Raw genomic sequence first — 20,824 nt, forward strand, 5'->3', positions numbered from 1 at the left:
TGACCTAAAGGGTAGGTGAAACACAGATTTGGGTATATTTTGGGAGCAGGGGTGTTACTGTGGACTGTTTTTGGAGCATTTTCACTATATTAAGTATGGCTCTTAGGTAGATCCTGACCCAGTTCTCTGGACATCTCATTAATTTGATTCCAGGGTTTTTGGAATTAAAGACAAAATAGATACATTTTATTTGATGATATTTACCAAATTTTACATTAATTTTAGAAAGGTACCTTACACATTATTGTCTGATGATCTAGGGTTCTGCCTCAGAAGTTGCATTAAGGAGGCCTCATGACCTTGTTTGCAAGGAAAATGGATGAGTAAAAATGTCTGTTTTTCCCCTAGTATTTTCTTGTATCTTTTGTACCTCTTAGTACATGTATATATTGATATCTAGTGTAAAATACCCAATTTAGGAAAAGATTTCTTATTATTTTTTAAGTTTGGTAGCAGTATTTCATCCGTTCTCTTTATCCTGCGTTAGGATAAAACTAACATGTTTAAAGAGCACAGAAAACAAGAGCACCCTCGTGTCTTGATCCTCTGTCTGACCTGTTACCCACCATTGATAAAATTGTGCCGCCAAAGCTCCAGTCTCCATAGCTCGCCTCCCTAGGGTCTGACCTACTTCTCTCTTTTCCTGGCGCATTCAGGTGATGAAGGATTCAGCTCCAGAGCTAAATGTGAGTAGTTCTGAAACAGAGGAGGATAAGGAAGAAGCTAAACTGGATGGAGAAAAAGATCCAGACTTTAATCAAGTATGTGTTGAAGCTGCTCTTCGTTGTTAAACCTTCCATTGCTCTGAAAGCAGTCACTCCAAGCTCTTGGACATCTCTCTGTAGCCTGTATGCGATGTTGGTCCTCAGGACCCTCTTCCCCCTCTTTTCTTTGTTGGGTAGCATGCTATAGCTGTCCAGATTTCTCATGAAAAGTCATGGACTACGATACTCCAGAATTAATTGCTGTTAAAGAAGAAGCGCTAAAATATACTGTAATGATTAAATTTTTACCTGGAAAAAAGACTTAAACGAACCATTATCCTGGTTTGCTGCTTAATCGTGGAATATTTATATATGAAAAAATTACTAAACTCTCATATTACTAAATTCTCTCATTACTAACAAAACACATAATAGCATTTATAATACTGGAGTTTATAGAAGAGACTTTCAGGTCTCTAAAGTTGTTAGGTGACTAGAAGCAACATTAGTCTTTGATTTTTCATTGTGATGAACTTAAATTCTTCTATTAAAATTACCTATTTTGTGGATTTTGTTATGGTATTTCTACCCCTCTTGTTTGGGAGTATGGTTTAATAATCAGTTTGGAATCTGTTCTTCCAGTGAACTTTGTAAATCAGTTTGTAAAGTTTTTATATATATATATATATATATATAAAATATACAACATACTATATATATATATAATATATTGTTCTTATTTCTGTCATTTCAAGCTTTCCTTTTCAGCCCAAGGGTTGCTTAGAAAACTTTTAAAAACATTTTCAAGTGATTAGATTTTTGGGAAACTAACTCTTTTGAATGGCTAGTTTTATCGATTGTTGCCATAAGCACAGCCGTTCTTAAACTGCTATTCTGTACCTCAATTGCAGATGGCAACAGATCTCCCCTTTACAAATACGATAGAGAATGTTTGTTGGATAACATTGTTTTTTATGCCATAGTTATCTTTATACTTTGAATTTTCTTCTGTCTTTCCTCTCATTCTTTGGATGTTGTAATACTCCTGACTAATGTTTTAAATATTTCATCTTGCAAAAATGGAACCTTCCTTTTTGAAAAGAGTAGGTGGTCCCAGAAGAATGTCAAGTGTTTTCAGAATTTCAGACTCCTCAAACCTTTTCTTTGTAATACGTCGCAGTATCTCATACAAAGCTTCTGTAATTGCTGTTTTAAATCCTGTAATATAAAATGGTGCATTTGTGTTTGTCCTTAATGGACATGAACAAATCCCCTTTCCTCTTTTCTCTAAGCTAGATCAACCCAGTTCCTTTGACTTTGACCTTATCTACCATTTAGGTTAATAGTGCACCCAGTATTGGATATTACTTAGGTAATTGAAAGCCTTCTAAAACCAGTGGACTGGTTTTTGTCAGATAAGATGGATTTAAATTCTATGGATTTTTTAAAAATATAATTCTGGGAAAGGCTTTTAGACTCATTTAAAAATATATCTTGCTTAATGCTCAGTGGTCTGTTATTTGGTTGTGTTTTATATTTCTAAAGTAAAATTTTTGGTTGCTATAGATATTTCCCCTTATAGTCCTAACTTGAAATTTAGGTCCTATTTCACAATTGAAAAATAGTTTTTGTTCTTTTTTTTTTTTAATAGTTGAGATTGAGAAAAATGTTACCAGCTCCCACATTTTTTCGTTTTTTTTGAATTGTTGAGATTGAGGAAAATGTGTCAATTCGCACATGCAGTGTTTCTTATGTTAGAACCACCTGTGTGCCCTTTTAGATTCACGGCGAACGCTGAATCCAGCCTTGTGCAGCACCAAGCCAGTGGACTGTCACTCTCAACAAATGCTGTTCTGTTTACTTCCTGATCCTCTCTGCTTTGTAAATCTCTGGCGCTCCATTGATGATGAATATGTGGCCTCTGTGTCCATAATGACCCCTAAACCGCTCTGATTGTGCACAGCTGACACTCAGTGACAACCGTGGAGACCGGAGCCAGAGCCTGGGGGGTTACCTCATCCAGATTTAATTAAGCCAGGGGAAAAGAGTATTTTAAAAATCTTGTTTCATTCATTGCATGGCTTGGTTAGCAGAAGAATCTTGTCTGGTTGTTAACCTATTGATGAGGCATTTATTAGAGTATTTTAGAGAGATATTTGGTTTTCATCTATTATTTTTTTCTCAAAACTAGTACAGTATATATTACTTATGCCTGTACTTTTTGCTGAACCATCTTTAAATTGTGCCCATCATGGCATTTCACCTCTAAGTTCTTAAACCAGTTCTTATCAAAAAAGGCAATATCCTGTTTACTTGTAATCAGATTTTTTCAGCTATCCCAGATGTGCCTTAAACAATTTTTTCTCCTCAAACCAGCATGCAACCAAGATACACATCATTTTGTATCACTTTAGACTTTTTTCCAGAACAATTACCTTGCCTCTGCCCCCTTTTCTTTTCCTTTTTGACATTGACTAAAGACCAGGTCCTTTCCTTGTATTGAGTAGATTGTCTCACATTCTAGATTCAGCAGATTGCCTCCTTTTGTTACTGGTTTTAACTTATTTCTCTTCCCTGTATTTTCTGCTATTTGCAAGCTGGATCTAAATATTTGATTAGTTTCAAGTCAAACATTTTTGCAATTTCAAAGGCAAACCTATATAAGTTTTTTAAAGTTCTCAGCAGTTTACAGTTAGCGTCTGTGTCATTCATTAAAAGAAGAAAATGTTTAATACACAGATTAGGATTCAGTGTATCATAACTCTGTTTTTCCGACTTAAGGTCAAACCTTCCCTTCTGCTTATTTTTCTTTTTCTGGCATGCTCTGCCCCGGCCGGGCACCACCCCCGCCCCTTTTAAATGTCCTTTTTATAATACATTTTTAAATCCTGGAGCTTGTGTGCAATTCAAGAAGTTTAATTTTTTTCAATTTTGGTCTGAGCCTTCTAAGAACCTTCAGTGAGTTCCTACTCACTGTTGAAACTGAATTTCAAATGGTTAACATTCTGATAAACTGCTTTTCCCTGTGTTACGAAGTTTGAGCAGAGTCATGGTGTGGGTAATTTCATTGCTTTTTTCTGAATCTTTATAGAGCAATGGAGGAACAAAGCGGCAAAAGATCTCCCATCAAAATTATATAGCCTATCAAAAGCAAGTTATTCGGCGGAGTATGCGACACAGAAAAGTTCGTGGTGAAAAAGCTCTTCTCGTTTCTGCTAATCAAACATTGAAAGAATTGAAAATTCAGGTGAGGAAAGTATGACATCTGTCTAATCATGCTCTGAACTTACAGGACCTTCACGAGTTTCTGCTTTGCACCTAAGTATTGAGCTGTTGGGAGAGGGCATTTTTGAGTTTAGAATAATACTTGTCGGGTCCCCAAATTCAAGAACTCTTCCTTTAGAAAGAGCCTCAAACTTTTCAAAATTAGCCAAGAATCTGTGACGAGGGAAAGTGTTTTGGGGATTCTGAAAACCTGAGCCAGTTCGGAGTAGCTTTCCAATAATGAGAAGGAATATTGATAGCCACTTCATGGTTCATTTTAGATCATTCCCAGTCTCTTCCTACTCCACCCCTCTTCACCCCCATTGCTTTTGCACATCTAGGCAGTGGATGAGGGATGAAAATGCCTCATGGGGTTGTTTCCTGGTAGGAACACGAAAGTACTGTACATGAGGATGCCAATGGTACACCCCAAAACCCAGTAAAGAGAGGCTGATACAGTCAAGATGTCCGTGGGGAAAAAAAAATCTGGCCCCTTATCTGTTTTAGTCACTGATACAGATCCCAAAAGTTGGCCCAGTCTCCCTCTTTGCTACTTTCATGTGGCGTAGTTTCCTGGTTATGCATTTTTCCTCGTGCTGATATTTATCACTGTAATTGAGGCAAAAGTATAGGCTTCCTTTGAGGGTGTTCTGTGTTCCAGATTGTCCTGGGAACATTATTTCCCTTGGTTGAACCCATAGCTCTGAAAATAAATGTGTTGGCGTACTATCTTTATTCTGTTATTGTAGCTTTTACATCTGAGAAAGCTTGTTTCTATCACCGGCTTTCTGCTTGCCAGCGGTAAACCTCGAAACATTCCAAACCTTTAAATTACAGAAAGAGCCCCTGTGGATCAAGACATTGTCAGAGCCTGTGCTGCTTTTATTGTGGACTCGCCCTTTTAAAGAGTCAGTCGAAAGGCAGCAGAAAGAGCCCCCATTCAGGAGCACGTTACCTGCACAGACAAGTTGTTAGAAGGCAGCAGCTCTGCACAGGAAGCCCCCTGATGTGCGCTCCTGTGCCGCGTCCTTCCTGTCCTCTCCCGTCCTCACGTGGAGGACCGCTGTGATCCAAACAGTCAAAACAAAGGGCAGTGAGACGTAATCCCCCTCAGTGCTCTGTGGTGGGCGTGCGTGTGACCCTCAGCTGGCGGTGGTGCGTGTCGTTCGTTATGTTTCACGGCGCCTCTTCCCTAGGGTAGGCCACATTTCCAGGTTAACAGGATGGCAGCCATACCCATTTGTAGTTGCTTAATTCATCCACCTGCGAGGCCATAGTGTAAATGAAGTACAAATTCATCCCTGTTCTCAAAACATGTTCAGTATTTAATTGTCTTATTCCATTTTCCCAAAGATGGATTTTGAGTGGGTGGTATTGCCTGCCTTAGGAAGGAGGAAATTTTCCTAATTTGCTTATTGCATTTCCTCATTTCAGCCAATAAATACACCTGCACACACGCACGTCATGGCAAGCAGCATGAAGCTGTAGGAACAGAGCTTTCATTGTTCCTGTTAAGCTTCGCATGGCGACCATGCTGCATTCGCTTGTCACACAGACCTGTAGAATGTTAATTCTCCTGAAGCATTCTCCTTGCACTTAACAGTTCATGAATTACCATACTGTAGGCCATAGACTTCCATATCCTTGGCCTATTCCCTCAGTCTGAAATAGCGTTTTCTCCTCACTAGGAAGCACTGTTCATCTTTCACAACATCTCTTCTGCAAAACCTGCCTTGGCCTTCAGTTATACAGCTTGCTTCTCCCTTCGGTGTGCTTTGCTAGCTCCTGTGTGTGTTTTCTGCCACCATCTACCGCCACTGCTTGGTTTTTTTTCCTCTGGACCTCTCTGGGGTGGGATTACTCCTCACCTTTATAGTTCCAGTACCTAGCACAATATTCAGCACACGGTGTAATAAATCTTCGTTAGGTGTTGAATGAATTGAAATGTCCTTGTCTGTGGGCTCAGAATACAAAGTATGAGCCTCCACCCCTCAGGAATGGTACTCGTGTCTAGATATTTGCTGTTGATCCATTCTCTGCGATGGTGCACAGACCGTGTGCATCCCGCTTATGCCCTGTGAGCCAGCATTCGTGCAGTCGGGCAGCTGTGACATTGCCTGCGTTAAAGTTGATACCAGAACAACTCCTCCGTTGCTGTGCTTCTTCTTCATGGGTCACGTTTATGAACCTGGAGCTACTGCCTCTGCCTGATGCCCATTTGCTGGGCTAGCTTCGGTAGAACTGTCCTTTCTCACCAGAAATAGGCTCAGTTGTTCCATAGAAGGATTAGTGATGATCCCTGTTGAATCAGCCTCTGCTCACAACTCAGGGCCTGAGGTCCTTTGGAGAAGTCCTATTATTAATCTGGCCTAACAGGGAGGAGGCCAGAGTTGTTATCCCTCTTCTTATTTACTTGTGTGCTGTTATTAAAATCACTTTTCTGGTCAGGATCTTCCCAGCTTATAAAGCTCATGGGCCCAATTCTATGCAAACATGGTTCAGGGCTGCCTGTTTTGTTTTTCTGGGTTTTTTCAAAGAGTAGAATCAAGTGCATGAAAGGGTAGAATGATTTCCCCATAGCATCGTGAGTATTGGTATAACAAAAGATACGTGTAGTAGAGCGCATTCAGTTGACTGTGTAACTCAGGTGTGCAGCGTAATAAAATGAATACTGTGGAACACACCCAAGTGAAGAATTAGAACGCATCGCTGAAGGTATCTGTGCCTCCCTGAACGCAACTCCTTATTTCTCTCTGGTATTTACTACCTGGATGTGATTTTAAATTTTTTTTTTTTTTTAATTTTTCTGAATTTGAAAATAATGTTTAATATGCACAATAGTCTTTCTGAATGTATTTAACACTTGGCTAAAACTGGGGTGGAGTACATGGTCCCTACCCTTAAGAAATTCATATTTGGCTCCTAGAGGCAAGACTCAGTCTAAGAATATGTGGCAGTCCTAACACCTAAAGTTTGCATTCCAGGCTGCTCACAGAAGGGAATCAAAGAGAAGAGTCCAGGTAGCCTGCTGGTTAATTTAGAGATGGTCTTATGAAAGAATTTGAAATTGATTTGATTATTAAAAGGATGTGGGACCTGGGCACAGTGGGAGTGACCGTGACAGCCATGCCCAAGCCTTGTAACCAGAGTGACTGTCAGCCCAGCCCCACTTTCCGCTTCTTTGATTTCTCCACACCCCCACCCACCGAGGGGTTGTAAGATAGAGAACAAAAGGACCTGTGGGTACAGCTGTCTCCTGATTCTCTAACAGGCCTCCTAAGGATGTTCCCAGATATATTGGGATTACAATTTCAATAGGAATGAAGCAAGTGGGCTCATTGCAAACTGTAGTATCTTTTGTATTCTGAAGTCTTTTATTTCTTCCTTAGAAATATTTATTCACACAGGGTGTTAAGTCTCAGTATTTTTACTGAGTTTTATACAGACTTTTGTTTCCTTTATATTGGCACAGATCATGCATGCGTTTTCAGTTGCTCCTTTTGACCAGAACCTGTCAATTGATGGAAAGATTTTAAGTGATGACTGTGCCACCCTCGGAACCCTAGGCGTCATTCCTGAATCTGTGATTTTGTTAAAGGTAAGTAACGGCTCAGTACCTGAGGAATTCAGGGTATTCTCATGTGTAAACTGGGTGCAGTAGTGGTTAAGGTTCCCAGGTCCTCGGCAGGGTGTGGTAACAAGCTACTGCTGTGAGTCTACCGCATCTCTGGATGAGCCATGAGAGACTTCGAGGAGGTCACGACAGTCATTGGGTCTTGTGGGCTTTTCATAATTCTTGTTTAAAATAGTCTAGAATAAACCTTCTCCCTAAATTCTGGGTCGGTGAATTACTTAACCATACTTCTTCCTATTAAAACATCCCCCTCTTTCCTCAGAAGTACCAGCCAGTTAAGCTCGGAAAGAAACATAAGGCTCAAGGCTTGGCCACAGTAGTCAAAATACTTTTGGTTGGCTTAATGAGATTCTTGTCTAGGGCATGAAAATTGACCTTGGGGAGAAAAGGTTTAAGAGGTAGGTGTGTTTTAGAAAGCTGGGGCTTCTGAGACTTTGTCATGTATGAAGATTCGTTGAACCAGCCTGGTTAGCCCAGTCCTACTCTCCCTCAGACAGGGCCTGATTGTCAGTCTCCTCTGCCTCTTTTGTTTCTGGGTGGCTAGAAGCATGCCCCCTGCATGATGTGTTAGAATATTCTGCAGGTTTTTGAACTGGGGAGTACGTTGTTCATAGGCAGAGCCTCAATTCTGGCCAGATAAAGTTAAGCCCTGGAAGTGGTGATGCGGGTCCATATCTGGCCCTTCACATGTACACACGCCCCTCATCCTGCTCCCCTCCCCCTCCCTCTGCTTGCTTTTCTTGGAAATGTTGGTTCTGTGGAAGTAACTCTGAAAACCTGTTTGGTTAGCTGAATCAGAAGAGCCCGGTCTAAAATCCTAGAAGCAGCCTGTGTCACTAATGGGTTTGCATTCAGGTGGGCAACTGGAGTCTGTATTGGTCATTGTCCTTGCAGCTAATCGTACCACAAGCTCAGATTGAGTACTCGCTTCTTGCCTTTAAAAAAACATGGGTATCTTGTTCTTGATGGTGGGGAAGGATGAAAATGTCTTTTTAACCTAATTGGCATTTTTTGAGGACCATCCTGAATTTAACTTCTCCCAACTCACACTGTCATCATTGGCACCTGAAATCATATGCATTAAATGAGGATATCTGAACCTTTCAGCATCTAAAAAGTTTTTGAGGAGCAAGAAAGCAATGCCACGTCCAGTGTGCAGTCTGTGCAGTTATGGGGGCGATGAGTCTCGACCCACCATTGACAGGGCATCGTTTGTTCATCCTGGACATCGCCAGCTCTGGCTTGAACCCTGTTTTCCATTGGACAGTGTTTGTGTCCGGGAGCAACATACTGGTCAACTCCGGGGCCCGCCTTTTGTGTTAGGAGGCTGGGCGTTCTCGTCTTGGCTTCCATTCTCTTGCGGTTTCGAATTGTCTTCCTTTGTTTTCTAGGCTGATGAACCAATTGCAGATTATGCTGCAATGGACGATGTCATGCAAGGTAAAAGACCAGTTTGTTTGGGGAATTTGTTGAGGAAGGTGTTTAACAGTGGTGGGGTTTTAGTTATTCAGTCTTTAATCTGCAGTGTTTTTACTTTTAAGCTTGAATAATGCTTATACATGCTAAGGTCGAATCTTAATGTTGCTGCTATTTAAAGAATGGTATCTATGAAAATTGAGAAAATGGAGGAAAGAGTAGTAGTTAGTTTACTGTAGGAAACTGAAACAGATGTAAGCCTGCAGATGGAAGAGGTCCACAAAAAGCAGAGCCAGTTCAAATTGCAGAGCCTCTGGCAGGCTCTGCAACAGGAATTAGATGCCCCAGGTGCCTTTGAACATAGGAATGAGGTCTGAACCCAAAGGCAAGTTGGAAACTGTCTACGAAGCAGTTAGACAGCTCACTACCTCACAGATCCTCACAGCCCTTCCCTTTACATCTATTCAGTGCCTCTTCTTGACCTGTAGAGTTTGTGTTTCTTCGAAGAAATTAAACTAGAAAGATGAGAATGAGACGTGTTAACTACCAAATAGGGAGACCAGCCTTTTGTTCAAACACTGGCAGCCCATCTCTTACCTCCCACAGTGGAGGGAAGAGATTCTCCTCTAGGGAAACCAGAGCAAATCAAGAAAATAACCTACAGATATTTTGTTAAAAGTAGTTCATCTCCCAGGTACCTTTGGGTGAAGCCACCACTGCCCACCAGACAGTTTTCAGACATCTTTTTAGTCCCTCCCACTTCTGTAGGTGGACGCGGGCAGCCAGAGAACCCCAGACAGTGGGGCAGAGAGCAGCATAGAGCCGAAAGACGTCAATCAGCAGGCTGAAAAGAAGGTAGACGATGCAGGAAGCACAAGAAAGCTTTAAAAGTAACTGTAAACAATACGAGAGAAGGAGCAAATAGAGTCTGTATGTAAGGAACATTCATAGAACAGAAAACAATTCATGAAAATAAAAACGGGTGCACCAAGGCCTGGGTACAATTAAGTGCAAATCTAGAGAGTAAGATACTGAAAACATCTAGGGGTATGGAAGGAAAAACCAGTCATATTCCTGAGATGAAGAGTCAGAAGGACAAATGAATGGGCCCGTGCCCACAAGATAATGAGGAAGTGTGAGCTTCAGTTTAGAATTTACATGCATTTGGTGGCTCTTTGAATGTGAGGCCTCAAAAAATTTCTTTCTCACCTACCGTTTACTCTGGGAGGGTGTACTCTGTTAAACGAGAGTAAAAAGGAAGAAGTCACCAGTGGAACCTGAAAACAGGCTCCAGCACAGGAGTAGATGCCCTAGAAGATGGTGAGTCCAGCACAGGAGTAGATGCCCTAGAAGATGGTGAGGGGGCGAGTCCAGGACGGAAGCGCTGCAGGAGGTGAGCACGCCCGCTCCAGACTGGCGCAGTGGGTCGCAGGCCTTGGCAAAGCACGCTCCCTGGGAAAAGTGGGAGTGATAGATGACTGTCTTGAGGAGTTTACCCTTGAACCGGAGATAGTACAGAGAAAATGAAACACATAAATAATGCAGCGGTTACCAACCCCAGAAAGACAGAGTCATACCAGACAAGAACGATCACCAAGGTACACCAGAGGATTCAACCATGGACAGTGTTAAGAAGTGAAAAACACTGGAGATTGGCTTAACGACAAAAAATATCAGTGTGTCAGGAGGAGGGTTAGGGGCCATGTGTTATGTTAGAGGTGGTTCTATCTTTGACTGGGGAGATTATTAGGTTATTACCAAAAATTTTGAATTAGCAGCATAAGCATCTAGAAATGCAGAGGTTAAATACCAGAAGACGTGGCCACAAGGGCCAGAAGCTGTTCCCTCTCGAGTGTGGGCATGGGAGGAGGGGGACAGGAGGCGGGGGCCCCGTGGGTTTCTCCAGCAGGGCCCCCACCCCTCCCCGGTCATGCGGAATGTTGGCTCCAGTCACAACCCTTGTTCTCCCAGTGTTTGTCTTTTTCAATGATGCATATGTATTGCTTTGATAAAAATGAAAACAAAGATTGTCGTTTGATATTGTTCGTAACTTCAAAGGTAACCTTTATAGGTGAGTAAGGTTATTAAAAGCTATTTTAAACTTTTCATCCTTAGGCATTGAAGTGAACTTATTGCTGTCTTTAGCAACAGTCTTTTCAATTTGGAATTCTTTTTCTTTCCTTCCAGTGTGTATGCCAGAAGAAGGGTTCAAAGGTGAGTTACATTTGTCATGTTTTGTTCATGCGTGTCACTGTCATACTGTAATTTTCTGTTAATGTGAAGCCTATAATTTGATTTTAAAATTTAATTCAATCTGAGTCTCATGACTGAAATTAATTTTAGTTAAATGCATTTTTTATTCAAGCTTCTTCATTATCTTTATCAGCACTCAAGCCTCAGATCGGGCCTGTGTGTTAAACGTATCTACTGCCAGATGTCCACTGTGCTTTTTCTTTCTCATTTTGGGGGGAAGTTGGGTACTTAGCTAGTGGCATTTTCATTTTTATACTTAACCTTTTTCCAGGTCCTCTTATCAGTCCCATCTTAGAGCAAAACAGTTTGTAACTGATAAGAATTAGAGAAGAATCTGCTGAACTACATTAGGTTCAGTGAAAAGGTTTCATTTCTCTATGTAGGGTTAAGGCATCTCTTGGATTATCGCTTTAAATGGATAAATGGCGATGCCTTCTCCTGCATCCTGGCCACTAGGGTTGTGCACACAGTTGAATTCAGACCTTTGACTTTTACAGATTTAACTGTTGCCATTTTGATTCTTTGACCTAGTCCAGAGGTCCATGACAGGTGGTGATTTGTTTGAATCAAATACCAGGGGTTCCTTGAGAACGAGTGAGCCAAGCTCCTGGCCTCAATAAAGCCTCCCTCTCAGGGCAGCTTTTGGTCTACATGTTCCCACTACAAAGAAACTCCCAAAGTGGTTAAAACAAACAAAGTAGAACTTTTTTTTTTTTTAATGAAAAACGGCCACCAAATGAAAGGTTCAATAAAATCTGATTACCTGTGTGAAGATAATGCATAGGAGCCACGTGGCTTTCGACAGAAATGTGCTTTAGCCGAAAGCCTGGAGTCTGCTGGTGTATTTTCTTATTTTCAATGTCAAAGGGCTTCTGTGCTTGCTCGCTAAGTTGAATATTCCCTGTTGGTGATGCGAATGGGATACATGAACCCTTAACCTTGCAGTTCACAGCTGCCTCCACGTGTGTTTCTTTCCCCAGGTACTGGTCTACTTGGACATTAATCTTTTTGAACACTTGCTGACTGCTCAGAAATGACCAGAAGGGAAGAGGAGTTTGACATGTTAGGGCATTAAAGAAAAGGTGGATTTAAGAATTAAACCATTACATGACTCTTCCAAAAGGCAGAAAACCATTCAAAAAAGTGACTGTCCCAAAATGCCTTATGTCAAATAAAGCAGATTGCACTGAAGGCCATCAGACTTGAAGGAAATGTTTCAAATTTTATATTTAAGGGGGGTGGTGGGAGGGAAAGGGCAAGTAAAGACCGAACGAGTTTAGTAGCAGTATCAGTAAATCATGTTTACATATGAGATTTATAGTCACGGGAGGGAATAAAGTTCCGTTCTATTTCCTTGCTCGAGTTTCATACCAGATGCATTGGTCCATGAAGAATTTGTATCACAGTAGATGGGACAACATTCTGCTCTGAACTAAAAGTGATTCTTTAGAGACATAACCTGCTTACCAGTACCTGTCTTTGATTCATATTTTACTTTCAATAAAGCATGAAAGTGAAGAACTTGCTGTAATTGTGGGAAAGTGTCTTCAGATCAGACTCCTGTGTCGGCCCCAGGGCAACCCCTCTCACACGCTGCCTGTGGGCAGTCTCGCTCAGTGTTGGGAAGAGGAGGGGGCACCTGTGTGTCTCCTGCAATAAGCCAGGGGGCTATGTGTTATTTTTATCTCCCAAGGCTGTTCACTTTCATGCATTGCAGAAGGGGTGGCGAATGTATTGCACGTGATAGCTTCCTCCAGTGCTGCTATTATTCAGAGGAAAGTGAAAGTCGCTCAGTCGTGTCCGACTCTTTGCGACCCCATTGACTATACAGTCCATGGAATTCTCCAGGCCATTATACTGGAGTGGGTAGCGTTCCCTTCTCCAGCAGATCTTCCCAACCCAGGGATCGAAGCCAGGTCTCCTGCATTGCAGGCGGATTCTTTATCGTCTGAGCCCCCAGGGAAACCCAAGAATACTGGAGTGGGTAGCCTATCTCTTCGCCAGGGGATCTTCCCGACCCAGGAATCGAACCGGGGTGCATTGCAGGTGGATTCTTTACCATCTGAGCTATGAAAAAAGCCCATTATTCAGAAGTGGGAAATCAAATAACACCTTGCCCTTTGGAGAAATCTGACCACCTTATCAGAAGAGTAAAATGGCCTGAAGTCCATTTGGATGAGAACACAGATTTTTATATGTAAAGTTTCATCTTACCAGCTCCAAATCCCATCTCTTGTATCTCACTCCTCTCTCCTCTCTTTTGCCGTGTCGCACAGCATGTGGGATTTTTATTCCCTGACCAGAGATGGAACCCACCACGCCCTCTGCATTGGAAGCGTGGAGTCTTAACTACTGGACAGCCAGGGAATTCCCTCACTTTCTCTCTTTTTCAAAGCATTCTTCTGAAACGCCCAGAAAAGATCTTCTACATCACATTATTTAACAAAGAAAAAACTGTGTGGATGGAGTGTGCCCTGTTATCCAACTCAGGATTATTGTTGATTAGCAACAAAGAAGCAAAGCAGTATTCTTGAGAAAATTTAAGATTTTCAAATGGATTGAAGACTGGAGCTTGTTTCTCTGTTTTCTCTGAGTATGTACGTACTCTAGAGGTTGGGGCCGAGATGCTGACTCAGACATCTCTCTTGCTAACACTTTATTTAGCCTGGGGTTTTGCTAGGCCTTTTTTCCCCTTTTTTTTTAAACCCCTCCCTTTTCTGGAAATTTAAACTGAAATCCTGGATGGGGGAGGCAGCTTTCAATTTGAGAACCAGTAACCTTGGCAGCATCCCTTTTGAACAGCTCTTTTTTATCAGAGTAATTATGGCTGTTTGGTAAAATTACAACTTCTTGCCCGTGTTTTCCCTCTGTGTTTGCAGTGTCTTTAGTCTGTGCCCCCGAGGAGGCAGGGGGTGTTTTAACGAGTCTGTGTGAGAGAGTGCTCTGCACACAGGACCCTCAGAAACCACCCGTCCTTGGAACCTGTGGGTCCCACCCTGAGGTCGACACGGAAAAGAAGGACTCCTGGTTTAGATCATAACTGCTCTTCTGATTTTTAGATTTCCCCCGCCCCACCCCCACCCCACCCCATGAAGCCGAACATAAAATAACAACATGCCAAGCACTGCTCCTTTCCCAGGGTAAAGGCTGTGTGTGGTTCACTTAGTGCTCGAGGCAGCTGCTTCCTTCTCCCTACTAAGAAGCTGTTTGGCCAGAGAAGGTTCTTTCTGAGGATTGACATAAACATGTCAGTAGTCCCTGCTGTCTGTGGGGTCGCACAGAGTCGGAAACGACTGAAGTGACTTAGCAGCAGCAGCAGTCCCTGTAAATCTGATACCCTTTCCCAGTTTGCTGTTAATCACAGTTTCAAATGTGTTACTTGAGTCTTTTTCTCTTGTGCATTGGTACACAATTACTGCCTGTGATAAAAGTCTTTCAGGCTGATAAACCAGTGCTAACTCCTTTGTTAACTTTGCAGAATGGGTGGGAGTGGGGTGGGAGTGGGGTGGGAGTGGGGTGGGAGTGGGGTGGGCCCCCCCAACCTAACCATGTTCTACTCAGACTCAGAGTGATGTCTGTGGCCCCTGCAGGACCAGCAGCACTGGGAGGCTTTATTAGAAATGCTTAGGCCCTAGAGCATGCACAGGCCACCCCTGCTGAGAAGCCTTGGGCTGGACTCTCTCCCAGCCCCAGTCCCCAGAGTTACGCAGTATTGTGTACATGTATTTCGTGGCGCGCATCACCACCTCACCATTTAGTACAGGGAAAACAGGTACAGCGTGGAACCCAAAATCCATTCTTGCCTTGTCTGTACCGACAGACGGAGATCAATTGTCTTCCTGGCTGATGAGCACTGGAAGGTGCAGAGACGCCGTCAGGTTTCTCGTGTCATATGTGTGTTCGTTTCTGTCTGTCTTTATTATTATTATTTTAAATATAAGAGTCTTCTGTGAAACGTAAAATGAAGCTTGAAGTCACTGCCCCCCCCACCCCTGTTATATTTCTTTCCATTCCTCAGTCCCAATCTAATGGGTGCCACATGCCATTCCGGTACAAAGTTGAGACCTACCTGGAATGTAGGTCACCATTTGGATGTCTTCCTTTCCTAGGGGGAATAAGTATCTGTGCATTAGTTCCGTGTATTAATGAACTTTATTGGTTAGAATCACAGTTAACCTTTCTGCCCAATTAAAAAGAAGTGAACGTTCCTTTGTTTCTGTGACGTCATGATCCAGCGCTAGTTTTTTATTCCATTTTTAATTCCTTTTTTCGGGGGTGAGGGAGCTTGCTTATGAGACCTTAGTTTCTGGACCAGAGATTGAACTCCAGGCCCACAGCGGTGAGAGTGGACCACCAGGGAGTTCCTCAGAATTTGTTAATACCCTGAATGTCCAGTTGGTTGGTCTGTGTAGTCATGGGCTTGTTGACCAGACCCTGGTTAATATTTGAAGTGAATGCTAAGATTGAATAACCCATTTCAAATACCCAAGAGGTGATTTATATCTGTCTAAACAAAGTGCTGAGGTGAAATGAGCACTGGAGCCTGCCTTTCCTGTTTCAGAATCACGAAGGAGCGTCACGTCCTTTCTCTCTGGCATTTGAATGTTCAGCTTATTCAGTGTTACAGGGGACTGTGACCAGAGTTCAGTCTCAAGAACAACCAACCTTTTCATTTTGAAGATTCTCACCCCTCTGCCAACGGCCTGTGTACCCGCCACCCCTACTGTAACCGCAGGCGCGGGGTTTTGTCACCAACTATTTCTGATTGTGAAGGCTGGCAGTTTGCCACCCCCAAAACCCAGGCAGTGCGTAGATATCAGTTTTGGCTGGGGATTTGATTATTAACACGAGTCCTTTATTCGTTAAAATACAAATCACAGACCTTTGTGAAAAGGTAACACTTTGCCATTTCATGGAGCAACAGCTTCATGTCAAGTCCTGAGGGCCAAAGAACCTAGTGGGGAGACAGAAGACTCCTCCATCCCAAACATTTGTGGGGTTTTTCCAAGTCTGTCTTTTGAGCTAATGGGGCTGAGGAGTCTGCTAGCTCTTCAGATTGCACCTGCATGTGTCGGCAAGCACTGCAAGGGCACTTTTGAGAATCTCAGCAATTACCTCGTAATTAAGAAAAGTTACTTAGCTTTGCTTTGTCTTCCTTTCGGTATTATCTCTTAGAGCAGTATTTGCTGCCTTGTTTACCCTTCCACACTGAGAACCACACAATAATACATTTTTGTTGGAATAAATACTTTGTATCATTCTTTGTAAGTTGACTTTAGCCTTTGTGAGGAAATGCTGTGGAACCTTCCGGCAGTCTTCAAAAAGAAGTCTTGTAACCACACAGCCAAGCTGCCCGAGAACTTGAGGACATTCCTTATGCTGGAAGCCATTGGAATTTAAATAATGGCTGGACAGGTGTGTTTGGTCATTCAGTTACATAAATATTTCCTGTTGGCCCATAAGGAAAACGAAGCTAATGGACGAACAGTAAGGCACCTTGATTGTGTGTTTATTTGCGGAGTCACATTGAAAGGAATTCAGAACACGTTTAGAATGAGTGTTGACGGCTTTTGCCTTTGTGATAGGCAGGTTCTGCCTCAGGGCAGCAGGTTCTGCCCCAGGGCAGCAGCTTCCGGTGTCTTGATTGTCATTGCCAAGAACATCAGGAACAGGTGCCTTCAGCCTCGGAGGCAGAGCTGTGCAGGCACGAAGCACAGCAGAAGGCTGTGGCCAGTGCTTCAGGCTCCTTTCTGACCTGAGAATCATGGTTTTCATTCTTTATTTAACCTCTTGAGACTTCTTGAATAATACTGGTCCAGAGTAGAGTTCAGGGAACAGGTATTGCTTGTGCTTCTAGGGGAACTTTCCCAACAGATAAGACCCAGGACCCATTGCAGTGTTAACTTGCTCACCATATTACATTCAGCACTTTTTAAAAATGCATATGTTTCAGGCAAGTTGGTGACATGTGTTCATATGGTAAGAGTTAAGTATCTTTTCTGAGGCTCGTTAGATTTTGGGAAGAGGTGGTAGAATTGATCTTGTGAATCAAGTCACCTTTGTAACTTGCCAGGAGTTGTCTGGCCTTTTCTAGGGGACTTTGTTCTGCCTCCAGCACTGAGAGCTGCACCAGCTCATTACTGGACTAAGCCGCGGCCGTGTTCCGCCACCCGACCCCAGCAGAAATAAGACCACGTTCCCTGAAGAAGTGGATCCCGCTGCCAGATGGGCCCCGTCCACAGGCACCAGAAACGCGGTGGCTCTTCTCTTGCTGCGTTTTCACACCTCGCCGTCCCCGGAAGCTGTCTCCGTTCCCCTGAAGTTAGTTCTGAGAGCTCATCCAACATAATTACTATATTGATCTTAAATAGAGGGCATCATCTGTTATCCCCTCACATGCTTTAAGAAAATTAAAAAACCCTGCTTTCAAGTATTTGGCTGAGATTGCACAGGCCAGAGCCTTTGACGTGAGATTGCTCTTGGTCAGGGAGGGACCCAGCCTCGTAACAGCAGCTGGAACAGCAGCTTGATTTCCAGATCTGCATTAGCGCTGCCAGGCAAGGCAGGCCCTGGGCCACAAGAAGTGGGGGGACACACCCCGAGGAAGCCAGAAGGCCTGGGCAGCGGCTGCCTGGGCTGAAATGCTGCCGGCTGGCACACGGGCCTCTGCAGGCTTGGATCTTGGTCTCCCCTTCCCCCATTCTCTGGCATATTTGTTTTTAACCGAGGGAACAGTTAACTGCTACTGGCCCTTTTTATGATCCTGGATAAGTATGTTCCCCTTTGTGCCTCAGTGTTGGCTGTAAAAGGAAGCTGGGTGTAGAAATTGTGAAGACAGTGGGGCCTCACCTCTTCAGCTTCACCTCCAGCCCCACCCACTGCCTCCAAGTCCTGGGGGGAGTAGGTTTGAGAAATTGCCCCAGTGGACCACCTCTAAGGGACTTGTCTTTTGTATATGAGTCATTTCTTTGCTTTGTGTTTGGGGTTTTTGCTGAATCTCCTCTCCCATCTGTAGCATGCACTGGCTCTGGGTAAAGGAGGCTTCAAGCCGTGCTCGACTGTCTAGAACTAGAATGAGTTATTTTTGTCTTAACTGGGAGCCAGAGTTAGGGCTCTGCTGGATCCTACGTCTGCACCTAAAACCAACTCCAAATCCCAGGAAATGGATCAACCTAGTTAGCGTTGGGCTGTTCTAGCTCCCCGAGGGCAGGGGTCCGGTCATTTTCCTCATCCTGTACCCTACAGCGTGGCACATACGTTCCCAGCAGGGAAGAACGGACCCCCGGGAAGCTCTTGTCCAGCCACAGCAGGGTCCCTGGGGGAGAGTTTTCCATTACTTGGGTGTGACCAGTGCTGTCCTCACCTTTTGTCCTCAAAATGGGGACTTCCTAGCTGTGTTCACGATTGTGATCCAAGAGTGGATCCGCCCGGGTAGCATCCTCTCTGCCGTGTGTCCAGCATTAGCAGGGCAGCCCCCCGAGAAACTGCGGCCTCAGAACATTCCTTGACTGACGTGCCCCGGAGTTGACTCCTGGTCCTCATCCGGTCTTGCTCTCACTGGAGCGGGAGTTTCTTCCAGCCACCCCTGCGGCCCACCCTCTTCACCAGCCCCTCCTCGACCTGACTCGCTGCTCTGCCGACAACACACCTCGGGCACCCAGCCCCCTGGGATTTTCTCCCTCTGTCCCCATCCTCATCTTTCTGATCTGGCCGGCGGGGGGTGGGGGTGGGGGCAGAGAGGAGTTATTTCCACTCCCATTTTTTTGACTCCCTTGTGCATTATTCCAAGTTTACTGTTGTACCACCCACGTTTTCACTCTCCAGCCTTAGACATCAGATTTTTTTTTTTTTTTCTTGAAGCCAGCTCTCATTTTTCAGCAGTTGGGAGGGAGGGCAGGCTTGGTGGCTGGGTTGCAATGTATTAAGTGTTTGGAAAAGAGAAGGCTTGTGCCCAGAGGCAGCCATGCGTGAGTGGTCAGTCTTGAGTGCTTTGGATTGAAATAGGGCAGAGAAAGCAGAGCTCTGGGGCCTTCATCCAGCCTTCAGCATCCAGGCTCTGTGCCCAGCCCCCTACTGCACGTGCCTGCTGCCTGCTCCCCAGGGCCCCCGACAGTCTCCGCACGCTGCCCCCTAGGACACAGGAGGGATCACAGGCCTCTTGCACTGAGGTTTTTCTGTAAAGAGGAGAGTGCTGTAATTGAAGAGCTCCTTGGTTATAAAGAAGAAAGGGAAGCCTGGCACAAAAGAGCCTTCATTTTAGGAGCTACTCAGCCAGGGTTGGGTACTGTTCAGCCCCTCGGAGCCCACGGGACCATGGGCCCTTGGAGAGCTTGGAGTTTGCTGGTCCAGACCGGGAAAGATCACAGCTGTGGCTCCTCACTCAGTTTGTTTCCACACCTCCTCTGCTTCCACGGGGCCCCCGGCTGCTGCTCACGTGAGGCCTTTGGGCTCCACCCTGGAGCCCGGTCTGAAGCGGTACCCTCAGCAGCCCTTTCCAGCTGGGAGCCCGGGGTCTGTGTCTCACCAGATGGAGGGGAAGAGGGCTCTTTTGGAGAGCAGCTGGAGAAGCTGAACAGGCACCAGAATCTTGATGGGAATGGAATTCAATGGTCCTTCCAGGCACCATGTACAAAAAAAGAGGATGGGAGGAGGTGTGGTGCTTCGGAGAACCCTGGAGTCTGTGTGCCCTCCCCGAGAAGCCCAGCTTTGCTCTAGGCAGCTCAGCCCAGTGCATGCTGCCCGGGAAGGGCTTTAGGCTTTCAACCATTGTTGCCCAAATATGACTCAGTTTGATTTCACCAAGCATCTCCCAGGACCAGTGTCCTGCACAACATGCCCATCTGAAGCAATTGCTGTGCTACAGAATCCCTCCTGCGCTACCGCAGAAGCGCCTTGACCAGTCTCATTCGACTTCTTCCCCCTTATTAGAGCTTTGAAACAAACTATAAAAGCCCTGGGGCATCCTGAGAAGGATCCAGGCTCAGGCCTGCAGCTTCAACAGGAAGTCAGATGCCCCCCAGGGGTGGGGTGGGCACAGGGTGAGGAGGCACTGCTGTCAGAGCCCCTGCAGGTTTCTTTCTTCCTTGACAGACTTGTTCTGCCAGCAGTAGTCAAAATGATGTCTCTGGGGACGTCCTTGGTGGTTCAGTAGTTAAGAATCCGCCTGCAGGCGCAGGTGATGCAGGCTGGATCCCTGGTCCGGGAAGGTCCCTCAGGCCGCGGGGCAGCCAAGTCTGGGTACCACAGCTGCTGAACCTGTGTGCTCTAGAGCCCGCACTTCCCATCTAGAGAAGCCACCACAATGAGAAGCCCACGCTCACAACTAGAGAAGGCCCACGCGCAGCGGCAAAGACCCGGCACAGCCAAAACTATTTTTAAAAAATTAAAATAACGTCTGTGGCCCTATAGCACCAGCAGTGCTGCGACGCTTTATTAGAAATGCAGGCCCAGTGAATCTGGATCAGGCCATGCCTGTGCTCTTAGAAGTTCAAAGCATCCTGATCTGGGAACTCTTTCCCACCCATGGCTGGGGTAAGCCTGTGGATGAGACCCC

The 20,824-nt window shown here is 44.6% G+C and overlaps 1 protein-coding gene across 50 annotated transcripts in view; it reads left to right on the top strand.

Annotated features, from left to right (window-relative positions):
* Positions 1 to 12,470, top strand: part of USP48 (ubiquitin specific peptidase 48) — a 72,896-nt gene extending 60,426 nt beyond the window's left edge. For 11 of the 50 annotated variants that reach the window (XM_081574608.1, XM_081574612.1, XM_081574614.1 and 8 more), the window contains 6 exons: positions 657 to 761; positions 3,796 to 3,951; positions 7,441 to 7,566; positions 8,994 to 9,042; positions 11,206 to 11,232; positions 12,252 to 12,470. In XM_081574608.1, the coding sequence (XP_081430734.1) occupies positions 657 to 761; positions 3,796 to 3,951; positions 7,441 to 7,566; positions 8,994 to 9,042; positions 11,206 to 11,232; positions 12,252 to 12,274 (486 nt within the window). In that variant the 3' untranslated portion in view covers positions 12,275 to 12,470. Of the gene's footprint in view, positions 1 to 656; positions 762 to 3,795; positions 3,952 to 7,440; positions 7,567 to 8,993; positions 9,081 to 11,133; positions 11,233 to 12,251 lie in introns of all 50 variants that reach the window. The other 39 variants (XM_081574617.1, XM_081574619.1, XM_081574622.1 and 36 more) reach the window with 7 other exon arrangements.
* The last annotated feature ends 8,354 nt before the right edge of the window (positions 12,471 to 20,824 follow it).

Source organism: Giraffa tippelskirchi, chromosome 3 (assembly GCF_054371585.1).
Source record: "Giraffa tippelskirchi isolate mGirTip1 chromosome 3, T2T-mGirTip1v1.2.pri, whole genome shotgun sequence".
NCBI lineage: Eukaryota > Metazoa > Chordata > Mammalia > Artiodactyla > Giraffidae > Giraffa > Giraffa tippelskirchi.